The 22,282-nt window shown below is 38.9% G+C and overlaps 1 protein-coding gene across 1 annotated transcript in view; it reads right to left on the bottom strand.

Moving 5' to 3' along the window:
- LOC139007190 (cyclic nucleotide-binding domain-containing protein 2-like) overlaps window positions 1-22,282 on the bottom strand; it is a 71,114-nt gene that overhangs the window by 4,873 nt on the left and 43,959 nt on the right. Inside the window, exons 8-12 of the mRNA XM_070410351.1 lie at window positions 16,366-16,443; window positions 12,092-12,152; window positions 11,662-11,809; window positions 11,292-11,368; window positions 99-158 (exon numbers count right to left, since the gene is read on the bottom strand). Coding sequence (XP_070266452.1) covers window positions 99-158; window positions 11,292-11,368; window positions 11,662-11,809; window positions 12,092-12,152; window positions 16,366-16,443 — 424 coding nt within the window. The remainder of the gene's footprint in view (window positions 1-98; window positions 159-11,291; window positions 11,369-11,661; window positions 11,810-12,091; window positions 12,153-16,365; window positions 16,444-22,282) is intronic.

Here is a 22,282-nt window from a genome sequence, read left to right as displayed (position 1 = left end):
ATGTGTGATTAAAAAACATGAATTCTGTGTGATTCTATGTATGTATTTAAATAAACCTATAAAATTTAAATGAATTGTAATAAACTAAAAACACTTACAAAAATGTCACCTTGTTCCAGCACTCTTATCTCAACAAAACCTGTTGCTGGTGAAGATCCCTAAAATAAATAAATCAAAATATTGGTGATCTTTGGAAATAACAAGTGTGGGTAAGGTTGTAGAGAAACTGGAACCCTTGTACAATGTTGGTGGGAATGTAAAATGGTACAGACACTATGGAAAACAGAATTGTGGTTCTTCAAAGTTTTAAAAATAGAATTACCATATGATCCAACAATCCCACTTCTGGGTACACATCCAAAAAATGTCAATGCAGGGTCTTGTGGTGATATTTGTATAGCCATGTTCATAGCAGCTTTATTCACAACAGTAAAAATATAGAAGCAGTCAAAGTATTCATTGATGCATCAATGGATAAATAAAATGTGGTATATATACATATAATGAAATAGAATTCACTTCCTTAAAGAAAAGGAAATTCTGACACATGCTACTACATGGAAAAACCTTAAGGACAATATGCTAAATGAAATAAGCCAGTCACAAAAATATAAGTACACTATGAATCTACTTATATGAGGTATCTAGAGTAGTCAAATTCATAGACACAGAAAGCAGAATGGTACTTACCAGTGCCTGGGGGAGGGAGAAATGGGGAGTTGTTTAATGGGGACAAAGTTTTAGTTTGGGAAGATGAAAAAGTTCTGGAGATTGGTTGCTCAATAAAGTGAATATATTTAACACTACTGAATTGCACACTTAAAAATTATCAAGATGGTAGTTTATGTTATGTGTATTTACTACAATAAAAATATATTGATAATTTAATAGATTAAAATTTATTAAAGGGATGTATGAACAATGACCATCAAATAAAAGACTTTTAAAATATTTATAGTGTTTTTTCTTTTCTTGTTTTTTGGTGAGGGAGATAGTAGTTTGTAATCAGAGAAATTATTACACTAAATTAAATTATTAAGCTAGTATGCACTTTTGGAACATTAAAAAGGGAATCAAATGACTTTACCTATTCCTTTCAATTACATAGCAATTTAATATAAGCAGAAATACCACAAATCATTTTACTTTTCACAATAATTCAAAAATGAATTCAAGAACAAAAATTAAGGAGGAAGATATTAAAATGAAGTTACTGTAAGGATTCTTTCCTTACACTAAGGCAAATGATCTGGTGAAGCACATTTTGTTTTCAGCAAAATGATGTCAGATTCGCCCACTAAGTCGTGTTGACCTACCTTGACTTTCAGCAGGATAATTAGGAATTATTTCCAACTCATTAGCATGGTGGTTTTCAAACCTGAGTTCTAAGAATCATCTGGAGAATGTATGAAACTTGCAGATCCCTGGGCACCATCTCTTTCCACCAAATTCTAATTCAGCAGGTCTGGAGTGAGGTCAAGGAATCTGCATTTTAGCCTCACACATGGAGGGGGTGGGATTCTGATGCTCCAGGTTCACAGGTAAACTGCATTGCAAATGATTAAGTAGAAACAACCTGTCCCACACGGAGCTTGTATGTCCAGAGGCAATTCCAATTGGAAGATTCTTTTTAATGTCAAAAGGTAAATGCATATCATGGGATGTTTATCCCTTGAACAAGATTTCCAGTAAGTTGACCATGATGAGCAAGTCAGACTTGAAGTCCAAGATGGCCATGACTGTGACATGAACTGGCAGAAATTCCCAGCAGGCAGGAAGGAGTGTGCCTGTCACCCCTTCTGCTGGGAACTTCTCTGATCTCCCCAAACCCACAACAGATCATTTCAGGAAATTTAAATTAGATCGAGGATGCCTATTGGTGTCTTCTGAAACATAAACAAAGGAGATGAAAGAAAGTAGACCTGTCAGTAATCCTGGAAACATGCATGCAATGGTTTGTCTCTGCTTGGCAATACAAAAGGGTGAGTATTTTTTTTTTCTGCCTGTGCCATCTCTCAATGGATTCCTCCTGATGCACATCACCTTCTGGTTTAATGCTTATTTAGTAACAGAACAGTTCTCTTTACTACCTCTGTGGAGTTCTCTGGGTTGGAGAAGATTTTGTTTTCAAGTATATTTTGCAACACCTCTGAGGAGCAATCAGAGAAAGAACCTCCAAGCAATTAGCTCCTGGCTGAAAAGGTGAGAGAACAACAAAATAAACTCTCTGAATTGTACCGCTGCCTCCAAGCCATGCACATTCAGTGGCAGAAGTTAAAGGTCTAATTCAGTGATGGCGAACCTATGACACACGTGTCAGAGGTGACACGCGAACTCATTTTTTTGGTTGATTTTTCTTTGTTAAATGGCATTTAAATATATCAAATAAATATCAAAATATAAATCTTTGTTTTACTATGGTTGTGAATATTAAAAAATTTCTATGTGTGACACGGCACCAGGTTTTTCAAAATGCTGACACGCCGAGCTCAAAAGGTTCGCCATCACCAATAATTGGCTAAGGAGGCGTAAGCACAACCTTGACCAACTCTGTTCCTCTTTTCTAAGATTGTTTTCCTTATTCTGAGTTCTCTGATTTCTAAAGTTTTGGAACTCAAGCTAAGCAAAATACCTCTTATGGAATCGTTTTTAACCTGCCTAACAGAACATTAGCAAACTCCACAATCTGTATGGCAAATTTCAAAATACTTTAAAAAACTATTTGCTCTGCTTGTGAATGAGAAAGCATTTACTCTCCCAGGAAGCTCTCTTTTTTCCATTCATTAAAATTCAGTTCGCTCTCTATCTGACCACTCTAGGTCATGTAACTGTCCTTCCCTAAGTGGCTACCTATCTACCACATACCTAGTGGAACCAAACTGAAATGCGTGGTTTTTCTCTGAGCAGGATGCAAAGCTGATTTCTTTCCTGGGTTCTTGTCCAGGTGGATTCGAAGAATGAAGCCACTGACAAAAGGTGGTAGATGAAAAGCTGAAAATTTATTGGAAACAAGTACAGACTCCCACATAGGGAGGGGGCCCCAAAGAGGGCAGCCCACTAAACTCCTTTTTCCTAAGGTTTATAAAGGCTGCAGTTCTTTGTGTCCTGATATTCCCTTCTGATTGGTCCCTATAGCAGCTTCAAAGCTCAAAGCCCACGTGGGTGCCCCCCTATTTGTCTCCTCCTTCAGTGGTAGAATTCTCTAACCCCTGTGAAAAGCTGTTTTCCTCTTTTCCCTTTTGTTTCATTACTCCCTGTGCTTTCCCCTTATCTTCTGTGAATAGGTGCGTTCCTCTCCCCTTACCCTGTGGTGCCTTTTGACAGCTCCCAGTCCCCAACCATCTATGCCTCCTTCCCCCATGGACCCCCTAATTCCTAAAACTCCCTTAACCTGCCTATTTTACTCCTAAAAACTCCTTTCACTAAGACAACAGAGCACTTATTTACATATGGTTTTTACTCTCAAATCGTGGCATCAAAACTGTAAACTCCTCAAAGATAAAGAAAATGTTATAGGCAGAGAATCGAAGATGGCGGCATAGGTAAACACCGGAGACTGCTGCCGCAAACAACCACTTCAAAAATACAACTAAAAGACGGAACGGACATCAACCAGAACCACAGGAAGGCTGGCTGAGGAGAGACTCTTCAACTAGAAGGAAAAACAACAGCATTACAAGGCTCAGAGGAGGCGCAGTGTGGAAAATTTCAAGGTACGGTGGTGCGCGCGCAAAGTGGGCTGGTGGCTGAGGGCGCGGTTGTCATTTTCAATCAGGAGGGAGTCTCAGACTCTGGGCTACAGATCCAGGCGAGTCTCTAGGGACCCAGACTCAAACGGGAGAAGCAGGACTGTCTGGCTACGGTCCCTCCGAGGTTTGCAGCGGTTGCTGGGACAGAGAGGCGGAGCCCCTGGGGACGGACTGAGAGCAGCCATAGCTGCTCCCTCCCCCCGCCCTGTTGAGCCCGCCCCGCCCAAGCCCTGCGCAGAGCCATTTGCCGGATCGCCTCAGGCAAAGGCTAGATTAGCACCTCCCCAGAGGACTGAAGTTTTCCCACAGCTGATTATCACAGCCAGTCGGCCTGGTGGTCAAATCCCTCTAGTGTTAACTACAACAATTAAGGCTTAACTAGAACAAGACTGTGCACAAAGACCACAAGGGGGTGCATCAAGAAAGCATGAAAGATGCGGAGACAAAAAAACATGACAGAAATGGAGGATATGGAGCTAAAAATCGCAATTTTGAGGGCTTGCAATAAACTTGAGCAGAGCCTCACGAAAACTAATGAGACCCTCGATGCTACGATAAAGAAATTAGAAAGTAAGCATACACGGACTGAAATAAAGAATATTATACCCAATAGCAGACCAGAGGAGCACAAGAATCAAACCAAAGATTTGAAAGCAAAAAACACCCAACTGGAAAAGCAAAATGAAAAAAGAATCCGAAAGTGTGAAGATAGTGTAAGGAGCCTCTGGGACAGCTTCAAGCGGACTAATATCAGAAAAATAGGAGTGCCAGAAGATGAGAGACAGCAAGATATTGAAAACCTATTTGAAGAAATAATGGCAGAAAACTTCCCCCACCTGGTGAAAGAAATGGACTTACAGGTCCAAGAAGCGCAGAGAACCCCAAACAAAAGGAATCCAAAGAGGACCACACCAAGACACATCATCATTAAAATGCCAAGAGCAAAAGACAAAGAGAGAATCTTAAAAGCAGCAAGAGAAAGAGACTCAGTTACGTACAAGGGAATACCCATACGACTGTCAGCTAATTTCTCAACAGAAACTTTGCAGGCCAGAAGGGAATGGCAAGAAATATTCAAAGTGATGAATACCAAGAACCTACAACCAAGATTACTTTATCCAGCAAAGCTATCATTCAGAATTGAAGGTCAGATAAAGAGCTTCACAGATAAGAAAAAGCTAAAGGAGTACATCACCACTAAACCAGTATTATACGAAATGCTGAATGGTATCCTTTAAGAAGAGGAAGAAGAAAAAGGTAAAGATACAAATTGTGAACAACAAACATGCATCTATCAACAAGTGAATCTAAAAATCAAGTGAATAAATAATCTGATGTACAGAATGAACTGGTGATTATAATGAATCAGGGACATAGAAAGGGAATGGACAGACTATTCTTGGGGGGGAAAGGGGAATGGGAGATGCGGGAAGAGACTGGACAAAAATCGTGCACCTATGGATGAGGACAGTGGGTGGGGAGTGAGGGCGGAGGGTGGGGCGGGAACTGGAAGGAGGGGAGTTATGGGGGGGGGGGGGGAAGAGGAACAAATGTAATCTGAACAATAAAGATTTAATTTAAAAAAAAAAAAAGAAAGAAAATGTTATATATATTTTTAAAATTCCTGCCTGTTATACCTTGAAACTTAAATTTGCATTTGTTGGATTGAATGCTACCCCTTACAGATTTTTTCAGACAATGAGTTACATTAACATCTTAAATAAATTTAAAAAATGATGTATTTCCTTAATTAGACAATCTAGCATAACTTTGGGTACAATGATACACAACTGACACACTTGTTAGATTTAATTAGAAGATAAGGGGATACAACTAACATATTTAACATTTTTTATAGCAGGAAATGATCTTAGCGCATAAGTAATTTTATTTAATTAAATAGAATAAAGTGTAAGTCACATGTAAACATTATTATACATTTAGGATGCACAAATAAGATATATTGTTTTTATCAACTTAAAAATGCTGGTTAAACTAATTTAGCTACTCAAGAACTCATTTCTCAGAATCCCAAATTTCTGCCTTGACTCACCCCATCACCATGAAAATATCAAACTTAAAATATTCAGGACACTTTATAACATTGCTAACCATATTCTCCAATAATTTATAGCAATATTCATGTTTTTAAAATTATGCCTACAAAAATTATAATTGTTCTAAAAATCTTTTCCCTTTATGCATTTGAATTATACTACAGAGTACATAAGAATCTGCAGAGGCAGACGTACCAGGAAATAATGAATCTTAAGGTCTAAGGCCCTCTCTTGCATAGGCCCCTTCCAAGTTCTAGGAGAGGCCCCAGCAACATATTCACATGTACTTCTATTTTTGTAAATTTTGCAAAAGTTATATATTTTAGTTGCAATTGTTTAAGATAGCATTTTCTTTCCACTACTACTTTCTCTCCATTTATATTTTCCATCTTTTTTGGTGGCACTGGAGTAGCCAGAAGTACTTTGAAGGACCAGGTAAGGGGAAGTTGAGTTGGAGACACATTTGGCTTGGATTTAGCTGGATATACTGATGTAGTTATCAGTCACTTCTCTATTTAATTAGGTTACCAGTTGCCTCCCATGAATAGTTCAAGTGCCCACTCTGTGACTCATCTGGCTCATAATGTGATGATGAGGGATACTGGCTATATTATGTTACGAACATGGAGAGAGATAGAGCCAGAAGCTGCTCTATGGAGAATTCTTCCATTTAACAGGCACATAAAATTGTAAGTTGAAGATTTGACCTCATTGAGTCCTAATCAAAATAAAATTTCCATTTTGTGAAAAAAAAAGCTCCATATGGCAATGTTATACCTATAAACATGTCACATGTACTTTTTTGTTGTTGTTAATCTGCACCTGAAGATAGTTTTTCATTGATTTTTATAGAGAGTGAAAGGGAGGGGGAGAGATAGAGAGAGAGAAACATTGATGTGAGAGAAATACATTGATGGGTTGCCTCCTGCACACAACCCAACGAGGGCCAGGGATTGAGCCTGCAACTGAGGTATGTGGCCTTGATCAGAATTGAACCCGGGACCCTTCAGTCCACTGGCCAGAGCTCTACCCACTGAGACAAACTGGTTAGGGCTCACATGTACTTTTTGTGGAATTCTTATAAAACAAAAATTTTCACAATTTCTATGAATGTAAGTAAAAATTTACAGCAACACACAGTGCGTGTTTCTCAGAGCAAACTTGCATATCTACGTATCTCAACACATCATGGCATACCTGACACATTTTAAAGATTTTTTTATTGATTGACTTGAGAGAGAGGGAAGGAGAGGGACTAAGAGAGAAACATAAGTTTGCTTTTCTACTTATTTATGCATTCGTTAGTTGGCTTCTAGTATGTACCCTAACCCAGGATTGGAACCTTGGTGTATTGAGATGATGCTCTAACCAACTAAGCTACCCAGCCAGGGTGACACATCTTGAAATATGGTGTTTCCAGATGAAATGGCTACAAATTCTTTTTCTTAAAAAGTGATCCCTAAATTATATAAGCTTCAGGTCCCACAAAACCCAGATTTGTTCCTAAAAAGCAATTCTGCCTAGATTATCTTCATGCAGGGAATTATAAAAGATGATGATGATGATATCACCTAAATACCATGTAGTCTGGTGGGGTGTTTTCATATATTTTCTTTTAAGTTTCAAGACCTTTTTTTTTTCAAATAAAAACTTGATGTTATGAAACGCAGTTGAAAGTCTTAGTTGTTGATACCATGAAATAAGAAAATAATAAGCTAAATGAGAAATAAACACAAAATAAGAAAGAATAAATTAAATTTTAAAAATCAGTGTTGACTTATAACCTTAAAAAGATACATCCTCACCTTTCTGTTAGGAGTAGTCCACACTGATCGGCCGGTGTGGCTCAATGGTTGTATCACAAGAAACACACACCCCCAAAGAGCTCCCAGCACCATCTGAAAACTATTTACCTATCTGGTTCACCCCCTACTTGATAGATGAGGAAACCAAAGTCCAGAGAGACCATGTGACTTCGAAGGCATATTGGATTGCTAGGCATATTGTAACAAAGGACTCAAACTGGGTAATTAAACAATGTACTTGTATGCTCAATGTTTCTAGCCCTATTTTGGCGGAAGAGTGATGTATAGTTAAGGACATTCTGCTTTTCATGTTTAGAAGAACTTGATTTTAGGTAAGTATTTTCATGCTTTTCATGTTTAGAAGAACTTGATTTTAGGTAAGAACTTGTTTTTAGGTAAGTATTTTAAAGAAATTACATCTGCTACTTACATTGAGTGGGCAAGTACTAATTACAATGATTTTAAGATCAGTCACAGTTTCTAGAGGCTGAAAGCCCAAAATCCAGTTGTCAGCAGGATTGTTTCTTCTAAGGGCTGTGAGAGAAATCTGTTCCAAGCCTCTCTCCTGGCTTCAGATGGCTTGGTGTGCCTTAGCTTATAGAAGCATTACCCTGAATTCGGCCTTCATCTTCACTTGGCATTCTCCCTGGGTGTATGTGGCTGTGTCCAAATTTCCCCTTTTCTATGGACAACAGTCATTCTTGGATTGGGACCCGCTCTAATGACCGTATCTTAACTATCTTAAATGACATCTCTAACGACCCAAATTTCAAATAAGGTCACATTCTGAGTTCCTGGGGGTTAGGATTTCAATGTATGAATTTTGGGGGAACATAATTCAACCCTAACACCAGGATTACTGCCACTAGTGAAACTTTCTGGATTTCCCAAATATCCCTGAATTTCATAAGTGTCTTTTATACCAAAGAGCCAATTTTATAAAATATTATCATTACTAACATCTCCAGTTAAAGATAAATATCTTAATTCAATAAGCAAACAATTGAGATTCAACATGAATTTTTAAAATGATTAATCTAGAGTAACCAACCATGTCGTGGGCATTAGTAGGGGATAAATCTTTGTACGTGCCATGGCACCGTGGAAAGGACTGTGGGCTGGAGGTCAGGAAATTCAAAGCTAAGTCCCAGCTCTGACTTTCACCATGGAAACATCTGGATGGCCCCTGCCTCTTGTGCAGGAGTTGATATGATCTCTATATTCCTGAGGATTCTTTCATTCCATTCTATTTTGTTATACTCCATTTTGTAATATTTTTTTCTATCCACACACAAATATATGAGCAATGGAGAAATGAATGACACAAATAGATAAGCATATTTATAATACCTGCTCATAGACTCAGAGATTTTTAGAAATAGAAAATTTTGATTTACTACCCTTATTTAATACACACAAAAATGGAAGCCTAGGGAAGCAAAATGACTAGTCCTAAGACACACACATCATTCTTTGCTTGGATAACTTTAAATATGGAAAGAGTCCTAAAATTAAATTCACAGACCTAGGGGCTGCCATGGATGAACTTTAGGGGTCTATGTACCTTCTGAGTGTTTTGTGTAAAAACTGGTATGAATGTGCATGTACACATTCTATTTCTTCTAGGAGACGCTAGTGTTCGCCATAAATCCTCAGCTCCTATGCCTAAATGTCTGGCAGATAAGAAATACTCAGTAAATAATTGCTGATTTATGTATACTGAATTCTTAACCATAAAAAGTTAATAACCACTGAAATAGAATAAGATAGAATACAGTCATCCTCTGGGAAACAATCCTCACTGTCTCCTGCTCCCAGAATGCTCTACCTGCCTGAAGTTTTCCATCATCCTGTAGTTGCAAGTCCTGGATGAATTATACAATGTTGGATGTGCCTCTTAAACCAATTAAGAATGATGTTTAAATCACAATTTCATCTCCTTTAGGAAATCATCCATTTTTTATTTAACGTTACCATTCTGTTTAATTAACAAGGGTTTAATGATAGTTAATAAATGATATGTTAATTAATTTAGGAGATTACATTGTGCTTATTAAAGTAATTTAAATTTTTAAAGCTTGTAATTTTCCTTAATTCCATCAAATAAGATATACCACATTCAATTAAAATTGAGTTACCTTATTTTATTCTCCTATTAGTCCAAGAACCAGGGAAAATCTCTAGTGTATCCAGGACATGTACTGGAATAATTACCAAGACTGTGACTTTCAAAAAGGCAGGGGAATGCCTTGGGCCCAAGAGAGGTGGTATCATAAGCAGAGAGTAGCAACACCATAGAAATAGGTGATCAAGAAATATGTGATGAATCAGTGAAAGAAAAAAGAAGTAGCTAATGATGGTAGGAGGGCAGAAAACCCTTTGAGCAGGGAGCCATCAACATTAGAACAGTTGATAGGACATCCATCAGTGCCGGGTGATGGGATTAATGGTTGATCCTCCTCTGAAAGAGAATGTGCTTTTTGTGGGACATTAAGGAATGGCACCAACCTGATGATTATCAACATAGATATCAAATACAACTGTCTGTCTCTAGTTATCAAACATTTCTTTTTGCAAATCCATTACGAAGGACTTGCAAATGGGGCCTCAAGACAAAAGAGGTATGATACTCTGCATGAAGCAGGCCAGGCCATTTGTACCATAGATGTGTATAATAATGAATTACATTTTTAAAAAACCCACAAATGTTATTTACAAATCATTTGTACTCTTCAGAAGCATTTACAAATAATTTACTTTGCCTTCTTCATAAGGTTGGGTCTTACTCATACTTGTGCCCCAATTCCAGAAAAGAGTAGCTACTTAACAAATGACAGTGAATGTATACTTATAAACTAAATATAGTCAAGAGCATTATTAAATACTAGAGACCTGGTGCACGAAATTCATGTATGGGTAGGATGCCTAGGCCTGGCTGGCAATAAGGGCTGATCAGGGCCTTCCGGCTTCCGGCCAGGGCCTCCCTCCATTCTGCACCGCCCCCTGGTGGTCAGTGCATGTCACAGTGAGCAATCGAAGTCCTGGTCTCCCGGTCAAACTCCCGAGGGGACAATTTGCATATTAGGCTTTTATATATAGGTAGATAATCAAAGAAGGTCAAAAAAAAAAAAAAAAGATCCCACAAAATCTTGCTATTTGTCTTGTATAGTTTGCTAGCCTATTCTATATCACAGAGAAAGAGTGAATTTCTGTCCTAAAAACTTCCTGAAAGGGTAAGTGATCAGTTTGACATCTTTAAGACTTAAAGAAATGAACACAGGATTTTGGGGTGCTCCCTTGGTTAGTGCCAAGACAACAGGGATCCTCCTATGTCAGTGATGGCGAACCTATGACACGTGTGTCAGAGGTGACATGCGAACTCACTTTTTTGGTTGATTTTTCTTTGTTAAATGGCATTTAAATATATAAAATAAATATCAAAAATATAAGTCTTTGTTTTACTATGGTTGCAAATATCAAAAAATTTCTATATGTGACACGGTACCAGAGTTAAGTTAGGGTTTTTCAAAATGCTGACACGCCGAGCTCAAAAGGTTCGCCATCACTGCCCTATGTCTTTACTCTGCAACCCCTGGAACAAAGATCTCTGATTTTTAGAGAGAAAAGAACCTTAGATTTAGATCTTCAATGACAAGTCAAATTGAAAGCATTTATCTTACCTGAAGTGGAGGTTTCTTGGTGCCTAGTGTTTTTTTCCTAGCACCTGAGAATGAAGTCTTGGGAGAAACTGTGGATGCTTAAACAAGAACAGATATTTTGTTGTTGTAAATTCTATTTTAACTTATTCACATTATGATCCATTCATTAGGAGTAATGCTAGGCACTTCTTAAAAATGGTGTTGTAGAAGAATATTTAATGGAAAAGGAGATGCTCATTTAAATTTTTCCTCTTTTTAATGGTATATTGAAAAATAAATATAATTAACAAAAATAAATATAATGTGGCAGATATGGACTCAAATTGGTAGATTACAACTCAGAAATAAATTCTAATGTTTATACAACATTATTAGACAGACATATTCTTACTTTCTAAACTTCTTCCAGTTACAGCAGGAGTTCCTTTTGGTGGAAGAAGAGTGTGGACATTTTTCCGGGTGGAGGAACCTGTCTTCATTACACAGGAACGTACAGATACTTCCTCATAGTTCATCTGAGCAATTATCCGACCACGACCCTAAAAAAAAAGACGGTGAATAACTGAGTGAGAAAGAAACTTGGAGTTCTTAAATGCATCATCTTCTATATTGGCATATAGAAATGATTAACTTACAACTTCACAAAGGAGTCGATACTATTGAACCATCTAATGTCAGTTGGCAATCTGTGGTTGGTTCAACTAGCCCCCTAGCTCCATAGTTGATCACAAATACAAAAGTCATCTAGAGGACTTAATCATTGGTTGTAGCTCCCTGCCAGAATTTTAACTGAAAAAGTCAATGCTCCATTGTGTACTTACAGATATGATGAATACAAGAAAGTGGGAGTGTAAGTTGTCAGAGATAATGGTTGTTCCAGCCCTGAAAGAAAAGGGGGAGGGATGGAATTCAGAGACCACAGGGAATATTTATTCAACAAAAATCCTCATTGAGACTGTGATGTGCTAGGCTAAAGGTAAAGTGAGCAAAACAGAGACAGTCCCTGGGTGTATGGAGTTTTATGTGTTTTCCCAGTTAGAGCAATTCTTGAGCATTGATGTGCCAACCTTGCAGATTTGAGGTGGAGGGCAACCCCCACCGCCTGGTCGGAAAAAGCAACAATAGGTTCTGTTTGTGCTTTCCTTGGGGACCTTGAGGAAATGCGCCATAAACAAGAGTGGAAGGAGGTAGCATTTAAGTACATGTGCAATGATGTAGGCAGAATGATTTGAGGTGAGGTTATTTAGCAGGTGAAGCTTGATTTCCGTGCTCTGCCTCTGTCTATATGTAGAATTTCCTCTCAGTGGGTGTCTCTGAGGCTCCCTGGCATCTTCCTAGGGTCTTCCTCTTTATATTCACCATGGATGCCTCAGAGATCGTCCAAGGCCAATAACTAATTTCTACTAATGTGATAAACTAATTTCTAATAACTGATTTAGAGTCATTCTTTTAAATAAAAGATATAAATTTTAACTTCAGCCTTGTAGAGAGACACCTGGAATAGCAACAATGCTTTATATTCTCATGCGCTGTTAATTTACTTATAAACCTCAGTGCCAGTTACTGTGTGTTAAGTAGTAAGGGACTATGAAGATGAAAAAGACCTGCCGATAAGTGGCCTTATCACCTACTACAGGTTGGGGGTGGGAGGATTAACAAACACTTTAATCAGTGAACAGTGGGGGCAGCATGGGCATGAGTGCCAAGACAGGACTGAGCGCTCACCCATGCCAGCTGCCATTTATGCACATTGAGGTTCTGAGATGCAGCCTGCTTATGGTGATGGGTTTTTGCAGCTAAATCTGCAATCAAGATCCCTGAATGAGCCCAGGCCTAGATCTTCCCAGGCAGGAGCGGCGAGGGCGACCCCAACAGAAACAGGAGCAGGGACAGTTAGTGAGACCCTCAAGGGAAAGACGAATTTCTAGAAAGAGGCAGGGATCTGAGGCCCAGCCACTCCCACCCACATGAAAAATCTCTCTTCTTTCATTGCCTTGGAGAATTTAGGTTAGATTTTCCAAGGGGCTGGCAGATTTCCTAAATGTACACACAGCTTTTCAGAGATCAGAGGGAGGCTGATAAAAGGTTACTGTCCCATCCTATCAGGCGGAAAGACTTTTGAATGAGTTTGATCTTTGTGGTTTAACCCAGTAATGATGAACTCTGGTAAATCCAGGTCAGGCTGGAGGAAGACCGTGCCTTAGCAGAGCGGCAGGCGACAATGTGAACAACCAGTCCCTTTAATCACTTCTCAAGTCACACCCAGCATTAGACTCTTACACCAAGAAGACACGTCACAAAACTGATTCACAGGAGCCAATGCATCCTCAAGTCTTCTGGATCCTTCCCTGCTCATGTTTTCACTTCTGTGACATTAGATCAGGTTTTTCCCATCCTCTGGGTTATCACAACAATCTCCTTTGTCTCCAGTAAGTTTGATGGCAATGCATCCTCTCTCAGCAAGGTCACAAGAATAATCCTTAAACACAATCGCACTGTGTCGTTTCTGTAGGCGGAGGTGGTTTTCTCCGAATGTCTTGGAGGCCGTCTAAGGTATTGAAGGCTTTCACCTACCACCCTCTCCTAAGTTAATTCTTTATCCTTCTACAGCATACACTCTAACGGAGAGCCACACACAGTCAGAGCTTGCTGTGACACCATCTGGGCTATTTGCATTTCTGGACCTTCCATCAATCTATGTCACTCAAAAGCTGGATTTAACTTTATTTTTTTTCCAGGAAACCTCCAATCGCTGACCTTAACTATTCACATCTCAAGCCTGACACTTCTATAACTAACTGGCATTAATATTGATTTGCCTGTTAATTTGCTTATTTTGATTTATCCTCCTCTAAATGGTATTTTGTTGTTTCGTGTATTACAGTCTAACTTTCTAAGTAGTTTTCAATCTCCTTAAAATCAGAAACCACAACCTCCAGTCTTTTTTTCCTACTCTCTTCCTCCCATCTCCCCAATCTCCAAAACAGTACATTTTAAGCTACAGGGACTTCTATCAATTAGCAGATGCATGAAATCAGTTTCATAAGTCTCCTCCCAATATATTTAAGTGAAATAGAATAGAACCTAAGAGAACCAAAAACATCAGAGTGCCTCACCTATGGTGAGGACGAGGATCTTTCTAAAGCTCTCACACAATGAGAGAGCTGTGAGTGAGAGTGTGTTAGACTATGATTTAAAATATATTTCTTACTGAGTTGTGCTCAGAAAACCTTGAGAAACATGGCCAGGGATCTACTAAGTATTGGTCCTACGCAAGAAAGTTGTCTTTGCACATTTATTTGGATCTCCCAGCAGTTGCTCTTGGGTTCCGGACTCATTTCCCTTTGGCTTTTAATGTCACCCTGTTGGCTCCAAGCAACATCTAATGACTCCCAGATTAGACCCTGCCTGTCCCTTGGATCGCAGTCTGACCTCTGCATGACCCTATCCACACTGACCCTGCATGCCCAATGCCCACATTGTATCAGATGCACCTTGCCCCTCCCACCAAAAAAGCCCAGAAATAATGGCAAATGTGTACACCTGGTTATTTTGGGAGCATCTAATATCCTCTTTCTAGATTACAGTAACTGGCTTTATTATGTAATGAAAACAAAAGAGACTCAGGAACATTAACATTTCTTGGAGCTACCTGGGAGTAAAATTCTAATTCGTGAAGGAGCCCTGAGACCCATGACCTTAAATGAGCAAATTTAGTTGAATTTTAAAAATAGAACAGCAAAAATTTAGCATTTTGAAGAACTAAGTCCTGTGGGGGAAAAAAATTCTAATTACTAGTTATTACCTGATGCGATAGTTGTTATAATAAAATCCTATTTAAAAGGTCAATTACTATGAAAATTCTATTTCAGTTATAGTTTTTATTCTTGCTTTATACATAAAGATATAAATCTAAATTAGAGCCAATATTCTTATAATTTCAAAAAAAGATCCTAATGCAAGTAGGTTGCTTCAAAATGGCTTAGAAGGGATTTTGGTTAAAATATAGAAATTAGGTAGAGAGTTGAGGGAAATCAGTAGTCTTTTACATTGCCATGGTAATAATCTATACTTTTACATGTTGGCACAGTCATAACATTCCATCTGCACTTTGCCCTGGAGCCATAAATGATTGTGTTGGTGCCATCAGTTGTTCTTACAACATTTAGAAAATGAAGATCACTTGCTTATCTTATTTGCTGTCATTTAGCCAATGGAGAGAAAACAACATATAAACAAGGCTTCTTCTTCAGAGGCAGCCATAACTTGATAGAAAACTGCCAGGGGTTCGTTTTACTGGATAGTATGTATATATTAAGCACACACCAGGGGAATGGAAATTCCCTGGGAAAATTGAAGGATACCCTATCTCCCCACATAATTATATGAAAGGTCTTAGAGTTTGAGCATGGAAGCCCTTAACCCTTGAAGAGGCTCGAGGAAGACCTACCAAGCTATCTATGGAGCTAGAAAGTCCTTTAGTACTAGCACAATGGATAATACACTGTTGCCTATTTTCTGTCAACCAACAATAGTAATAAGATTAAGAAAATGGATAGGTGGGGGCAAAATTATTACTATCAAGTCTCTAGTGCTGACGCTGACTTGAAGCTGGTCTCTGAAGGCTTCCTCGGTTTGAACTGGTCTATAAGCCATAGGTGTGTCCCAACCCCGTTCTGCATTCCAGGAGAGCAGGGATGGCCTAGCATGTGTAGAACATGGCAAGTACCCAATAAATGTTTGTGGCAGTTGGCTTCATCGTATAGTGCTTACTTATTTCCTGTTCATTACCACCTTCTCATTTATTTTATATTTTCTTCTATTCCCTTTGTGGAACAAGAAGAGTTATAAATAAATTCTACGTAAAGGTAAATTAAATATTGTTGAAGAGTGAAAGGATGGCGAAGTCACATTTAGAGAGAGGAACCAGGTGAGGCTTCATGAAAGAGGTGATTTTGATATGATTATAAGCAATAGGTAGAAGTGTAGCTGGCAGAGAGAGTCAAGTCTTATAATTCATTTAATAAATTTTAGTCAAAGGTTGATTTCCTGATTCTAAAAGAGAAGCTTAGGATACAAAATGTAACAACATAACCTGTAGTAACGGCGTACAGAACAGTGGACCAGAAAGTCTATCTTTTCTTTTGGCCATGAGAAGAATAATGGGAGGCTCCTGTTGAGAGAGGAAAACAAACTGATCAGAATTTAGAAGGATACTCCAAGCTATTATTTTAATTTTTAAAAGCAGCTGTAATTTCTGTTTTTCATTCTATGATTGTCTTAGTCCATTCAGGCTGCTATAACAGAATATCACAGACTGGGTGGCTTATAAACAACAGAAATTTATTTCTCAAAGCTCTGAAGGCTGGAGAAGCCCAAGGTCAAGGTGCCAGCAGATTGGTGTCTGGGGAGAGCCCACTTCCTGGATCACAGAGGCTGTGTTTTTACTGCCCTCACGTGGTGGAAGGGCGGACTCTGATCTCTTCAGCCCCTTATGAGGGCACCAACCCATTATGAGGGCTCCACCCTCATGACCTAACCACCTCCCGAGGGCTTCTCAACACCATCACATTGGGGATTAGGTTTCAACATATGAATTTTGGCAGGACACAAAGCATTCAGTCTATAGGAATGATCAAAGTCAAAATGCATTACTTCCCAATCTAACAGTCCCTACTCTTGGCTAACCCGTTCCCCCAATTAATTTCCTCTAGTTCCAACTGCAGCCAGCCTCAATCCTGTCCTTCTTTCTTGTGTTATTGTCAGGGTCACCCTAACCATGTCACCTTTAACCCAGAAGGACCTCCTTGACCTATGATTCTGTCATGCCTTACGGAGAACTTTCCCTACCTCAGAGTTCCTACCCCCGCATCCTGATTCCCTCAGATCAGTTTCCTTGGACAGTATTGCAGGCCCATATCAGAATGGAATTTTCCACTCTCCATGGACATGGTGATTTTCATCTCTGAGCCTTGCCTGAGAGGGTACCAGCTCTTTATACCCACTAGTTTCTTCTGGCCCTTGCTGGTAATTTCCTCTTTGCTGTATAGCCTATGATGTTAGCAGCCTATTTATGATATTTCTTGCACTTTAAAATAATATATAAATATGTTTACCACACTCCCATGCATATGCAAATATTCCCAAATAATTTTTCCCGGTTGTCGAATGTATACAAGCTTTGTCTCTTCAATTTAACAATAAACCCAGTAATCATAATAATATGTGATTTAACATCTTTATTTATGCAAGCCATTTTATATATAAAATATATTTCATACATATAATACAATATATTTTTAATTTACTTTATATTTATCTTCTTCCTGAGAATAGAGCCTATACCCTCAACTTCCTTTCTTATACCTACTTATCCTTTACAGCACTACAAAGCACAGGCACACAGTAAGTGATCAATAATTGATTACAATATTAATAAAATAAATGAAGGATTTAAGGCATACCACAACAACTGAGTAATAGTGAGAGCTCATAATCAACCTCAAAGACTAAAATGCTTAAAAGTCACCTGTCAGAGGAGTGTAATATATAGACCTTGAAATGTCAAGGAAGAAGAAAGTTCTGCATTTTTAGCTCCTTGGATTATCTTAGATATCGAAGAGATCTATACATCAATCTACTTGACAAGTAGAAAATAAAACAGAACAAACAAAAACACCACAGAACCCAAATTTCCCTGCCTGCCTGGAAATAATGAATGTGAAGGTTGGTGGAAATAATAAAGGTGGGAGGAAGTCTAGAAAGTGGTGCTTTCCATGTTTATGTTGGGATAGATCCTGTGTGCACATGACTGGTTGATTCAGGGTCAGTAAAGCTAATAAATACAGGGAGAAGTTAGCTCCTCTGCCCAGGAATTCTGCTTCTAGAGACTCCTCAGAGAAATCATGATGGTTTTCTCTGAAAATGCTTCCTTTTGAAACAACTGCATTTTGAAAAATAAAAAAAAATCTAGCAGAAAAAGGATGGGTTGGATGTGAGTTACTATGGGAACGGTCACTCACTAAGCATCAGTACTTCCCAGGCTCCACGTGCAGTGCTTCATGCCGGCTCTCTCAGTTAGTCCAGGCAGCACCTTACACACGGAAGCTCCGGGAAGTGAAGTAACGTGTCCCTGGCCACCCCCAGTGGCAGAGCCAGGCTCCCAGCCAAGGTCAGTCTGACTCCAGAGACAACGTTCTTTTCCCAGCATCAAATTGCCAATTCAACTCAACAAAAAGCTAGTGAGCACGTGTGTCAGACACTGTTTTAGCTCCAGGGACAAAGCATGAAACACACAAAATCGTGCCTTCAAGTAGCCTACATGCTTGGGATTCCCAAAGCACCACTTGGGATATTTAGAATCACCTAAGATACCTCTAAAATGCCCGGTGAGAAAGAAAAGAATGACGGTGCTATCCAAGTTCTAAATCAATAAAAACTTCATCCAGAGACACTTTCATTTTTATAAGGCTCACTAGAACCAGGGCAATTTTTTCCTTTATTTGAAATTCAATGAAAGGCAGAGAAGACATGCAGGCCCTGAATGGTATTAGAAAGGTTGATTAATGTCTCATAAATGTAAATGTCATGATTCATCTTCTACAACTACTACTCTACAACATCCAACTGTATTAGATGCCAGCAGATACCAGGGTCCACTTGGTCATTATTTATTTGTGTCATATTTAATTTTAAAGTCATTTTCTCCATTCCACACAGACACTCCATGTAGCTGTAATTACAATTTTATTCTGGCCTTCCCTTGACCCCAAAACTTCCAAAGTCTTTGCAGAGTGGCTAAAAGTATAAAGGAAATTAAATTTAGCAGGCCATTTCCAAGACTCTCCAAAGTGTATTTATATAATCAAGCAATGTAGGATCATTCTTCAATATTAATCAGAAATCTTCTTTTGCACCCACAACTTTTATTTTTAATTTTAAGGATAGAATAAAAATCAACTGGGGATTATTGTCTTGAGATTTGGTATCACATTGGCCTAAAGATTCAGGTAAGCATCAATCCCAAAACAACTCTCGGGAAAACTACTTTGACTCCCTTCGTACCAAGAGGTCTTTTATTGGAAAGAGAAAATTAGCAATTTTGAGTGTGACCTAATTTTGACCAAGATCAATGTTACAGAACATATTACCATCCTATTTTTTGTTTATTCCAGTTCCTTCCCACGCGTCTCCTGAAGAACACTTCTAAAAGTGATCCCTATAGGGACTTGGGGCCACTGTAAATAACTCTGCCATCCAAAGGAATAATTCAGTAAAATATAAATACAGACAAATTCTCTTCTCTGTCTCACCTACCCCTGCTCATTAAGATTCTTCTTTCCAGAAATTCACAGAAGTGCATATACGCCATAACTATAAATGGAAGTGACTGACCTGGTTTTGGATTTTTCGGAAATAATGAGATTATATTATACACAAAGAATAGAAGACAGTCGGAAAGAAAGAGAGAAGCAGAGAGCTGTCAGGTATTACAAAGGAGCATAGAAGAATGGCTGACACTGGATGAATTGGGAGGAGAGAAGAAATGAACACTGAAAGGAAACATTGTTTAGGAAATATTATTGGAAAATTCCTATGGGTTATTAAAAACCTTCCTTTTTTTCCTAGAGCATTTAGTGTCACTGCCTTATACAAGTACTCAAAGAACTTACATTCTGGCACTTAAAAAAGAAAGAAAGAAACTCTTCATATATCTAATAACTTCTTTTCATTGAGTAAAAAAATAATTTTTGAAATAGTTTAAGGCTCATAAGAAATTGTATAAGTAGAACAGAGTTCCCATGGATCTTTAACCCAGTTTCCCCCAATAATAATATGTTACATCACCTTAGCACATTGTCAAAACTAAGACATTATGTTCTTCAATATTATTAATTCAGACACAGACCTTATTCAGATTTTCATTTAAACATTTTTCTTATTTTTTCTTTTCTCTTTTCGTCTCTTGTTCTATGAAGCTTTACCACATGTGTAGAGTCTAGCAACAAATCAGGATATAGAAGTGTTCCATCACTACAGAGAAACTCCTTGGTTTCTACACCCCCAACACTAGCCTGTGCGACCACTGGGCTCTTCTCTTTTACTCTAACTTTGTCATTTGGGGACTGTCATCACGGTGTGTAACTCTGAAATTGGCCTGATGCACTTGCCCCTAAGATCCATCCATTACATTGATTTTTAATGTTCCCATTAAGCAAACTTTAAAAGAAAACCAACAACACCTTAAGCATCAAAACTGATCTGATTATTTTCCTTGTGCAATATACAAAGAAAAAAAGCATTTGGAATTCTTAAAAAGAGAGAATGTGCAATGTGGAATAAACTGAAGAGCTGTTAATAGAGTTACTTCTTAGAGGAGATTAAAAGAAATAGCTTTGGCAAGTTGAAGCATTTTATTTTGGCTTTTCTAAAACTATGACGTCAGGATCTCTGGGACAACAGCATTTTGGTTTATTGCTCAAATTTCGATGCACGAAATTCATGCAAGAGTAGGCCTACCTTCCCCCGGCTGCCGGCACCAGCTTCCCTCTGGCACCCGGGACCCGGGTTTTTCCTCCGGCTGCTGGCAGGCACCCAGACCCAGGCTTCCCTCGAAGCCCCAGTTTCGTCTGGAAGGTCGTCTGAAAGGACGTCCAGTCTAATTAGCATATTTCGATTTTATTATTATAGATAGTTGTTGCTGTCTGTGGAGAACAGACTAAAATTTTGGATATAAAATTTTCATTAAGAACTTGATCAAATGCCAATTCCTACACTATTTCTGTACCTGTGATTAGTAACACTATCTATGAAAAGTAGCAGATGTTCACAACCATTTCTACCATTAATAAAGTGGCACAAGAATACTTCTATTAAACAATGTTTATTACTTCCCTCAGAATTTTATTTTATTTTTAAAAAATATATTTTATTGATTCTCCACAGAGAGGAAGGGAGAGGGATAGAGATTTAGAAACATCCATGAGTGAGAAACATCCATCAGCTGCCTCCTGCACACCCACTACTGGGGATGTGCCCGCAACCAAGGTACATGCCCTTGACCCGAATCGAACCTGGGACTCTTCAGTCCACAGGCCGACGCTCTAGCCACTGAGCCAAACTGGTCAGGGCCCCTCAGAATTTTAAATGCTTGGATTTAATGTAAAATCTGATGAGACTAACTTTTAACAAAACAGTAAAGTCTTCATAGCACCAAGTTACATCCAGAAACTATTGAATTGGTTTTTAAATATATGTAAATAGGAATGTTCTACTAAACCTCTACAGTAATAGTAACATGTCTCCTAATGGGCTGCTTTCCAGTTCAACAGGCCCCAATAACTTACTATGTCAATGTATTTGGCCTGGGGCCTGAACCACCTGCTCTGAAGACACAACTTCTGAGTTCTTTACTGTCTTCTAATGATCACCTCACCTTTCTGACTTCCTATTACAACCTTGGCGATGGCAGCCCCCCTCCTGAGGGGGATTCCTGCCTGAAAGGACCCACATTTTATGATGGTACAACACCCCCAGAGGCAGCTTTGCGGGTCCTCCAGTAAAGGCCAGCTGTCTGTCAGGAGAGACAGACCAGCTCCCAAGTCCAATTTAAAATACAACCTTTCTGCACACACCCAGGTGGCAAACACACACTGCAAAGTGCAGCTGGACACCTCTATCCCTAAAGCCCCAGGCCCAGTGACTGAAAGGAGGGCAATTATGTCCTGCCCCATGTAGCTCAGTGGGTAGAGCACCAGCCTGCACACTGAAGGGTCATGGGTTTGATTCCCAGTCAAGGGCACATGTCTGGGTTGCAGGTTCAATCTCTGGCCGCCACTGGGGTGGGTGCAGGAGGCAACCAATCAGTGCGTCTCTCTCACATCGATGTTTCTCCCTCTCCAGCCCCCCCTCCTTTTTCCCTTCCTTACATTCTCTCTAAAAATCAGTGGGAAAAATATCCTTGGGTAAGGATTAAAAAAAGAAATAAAGAGAAAAGAAAGGAAGGCAATTAT

This window comes from Myotis yumanensis, unplaced genomic scaffold (genome assembly GCF_028538775.1).
Source record: "Myotis yumanensis isolate MYYU_CA2020_CCGP unplaced genomic scaffold, mMyoYum1.0.hap1 SCAF_1, whole genome shotgun sequence".
Classification (NCBI taxonomy): domain Eukaryota; kingdom Metazoa; phylum Chordata; class Mammalia; order Chiroptera; family Vespertilionidae; genus Myotis; species Myotis yumanensis.
This window is presented reverse-complemented; position numbering and strand designations above follow the sequence as displayed.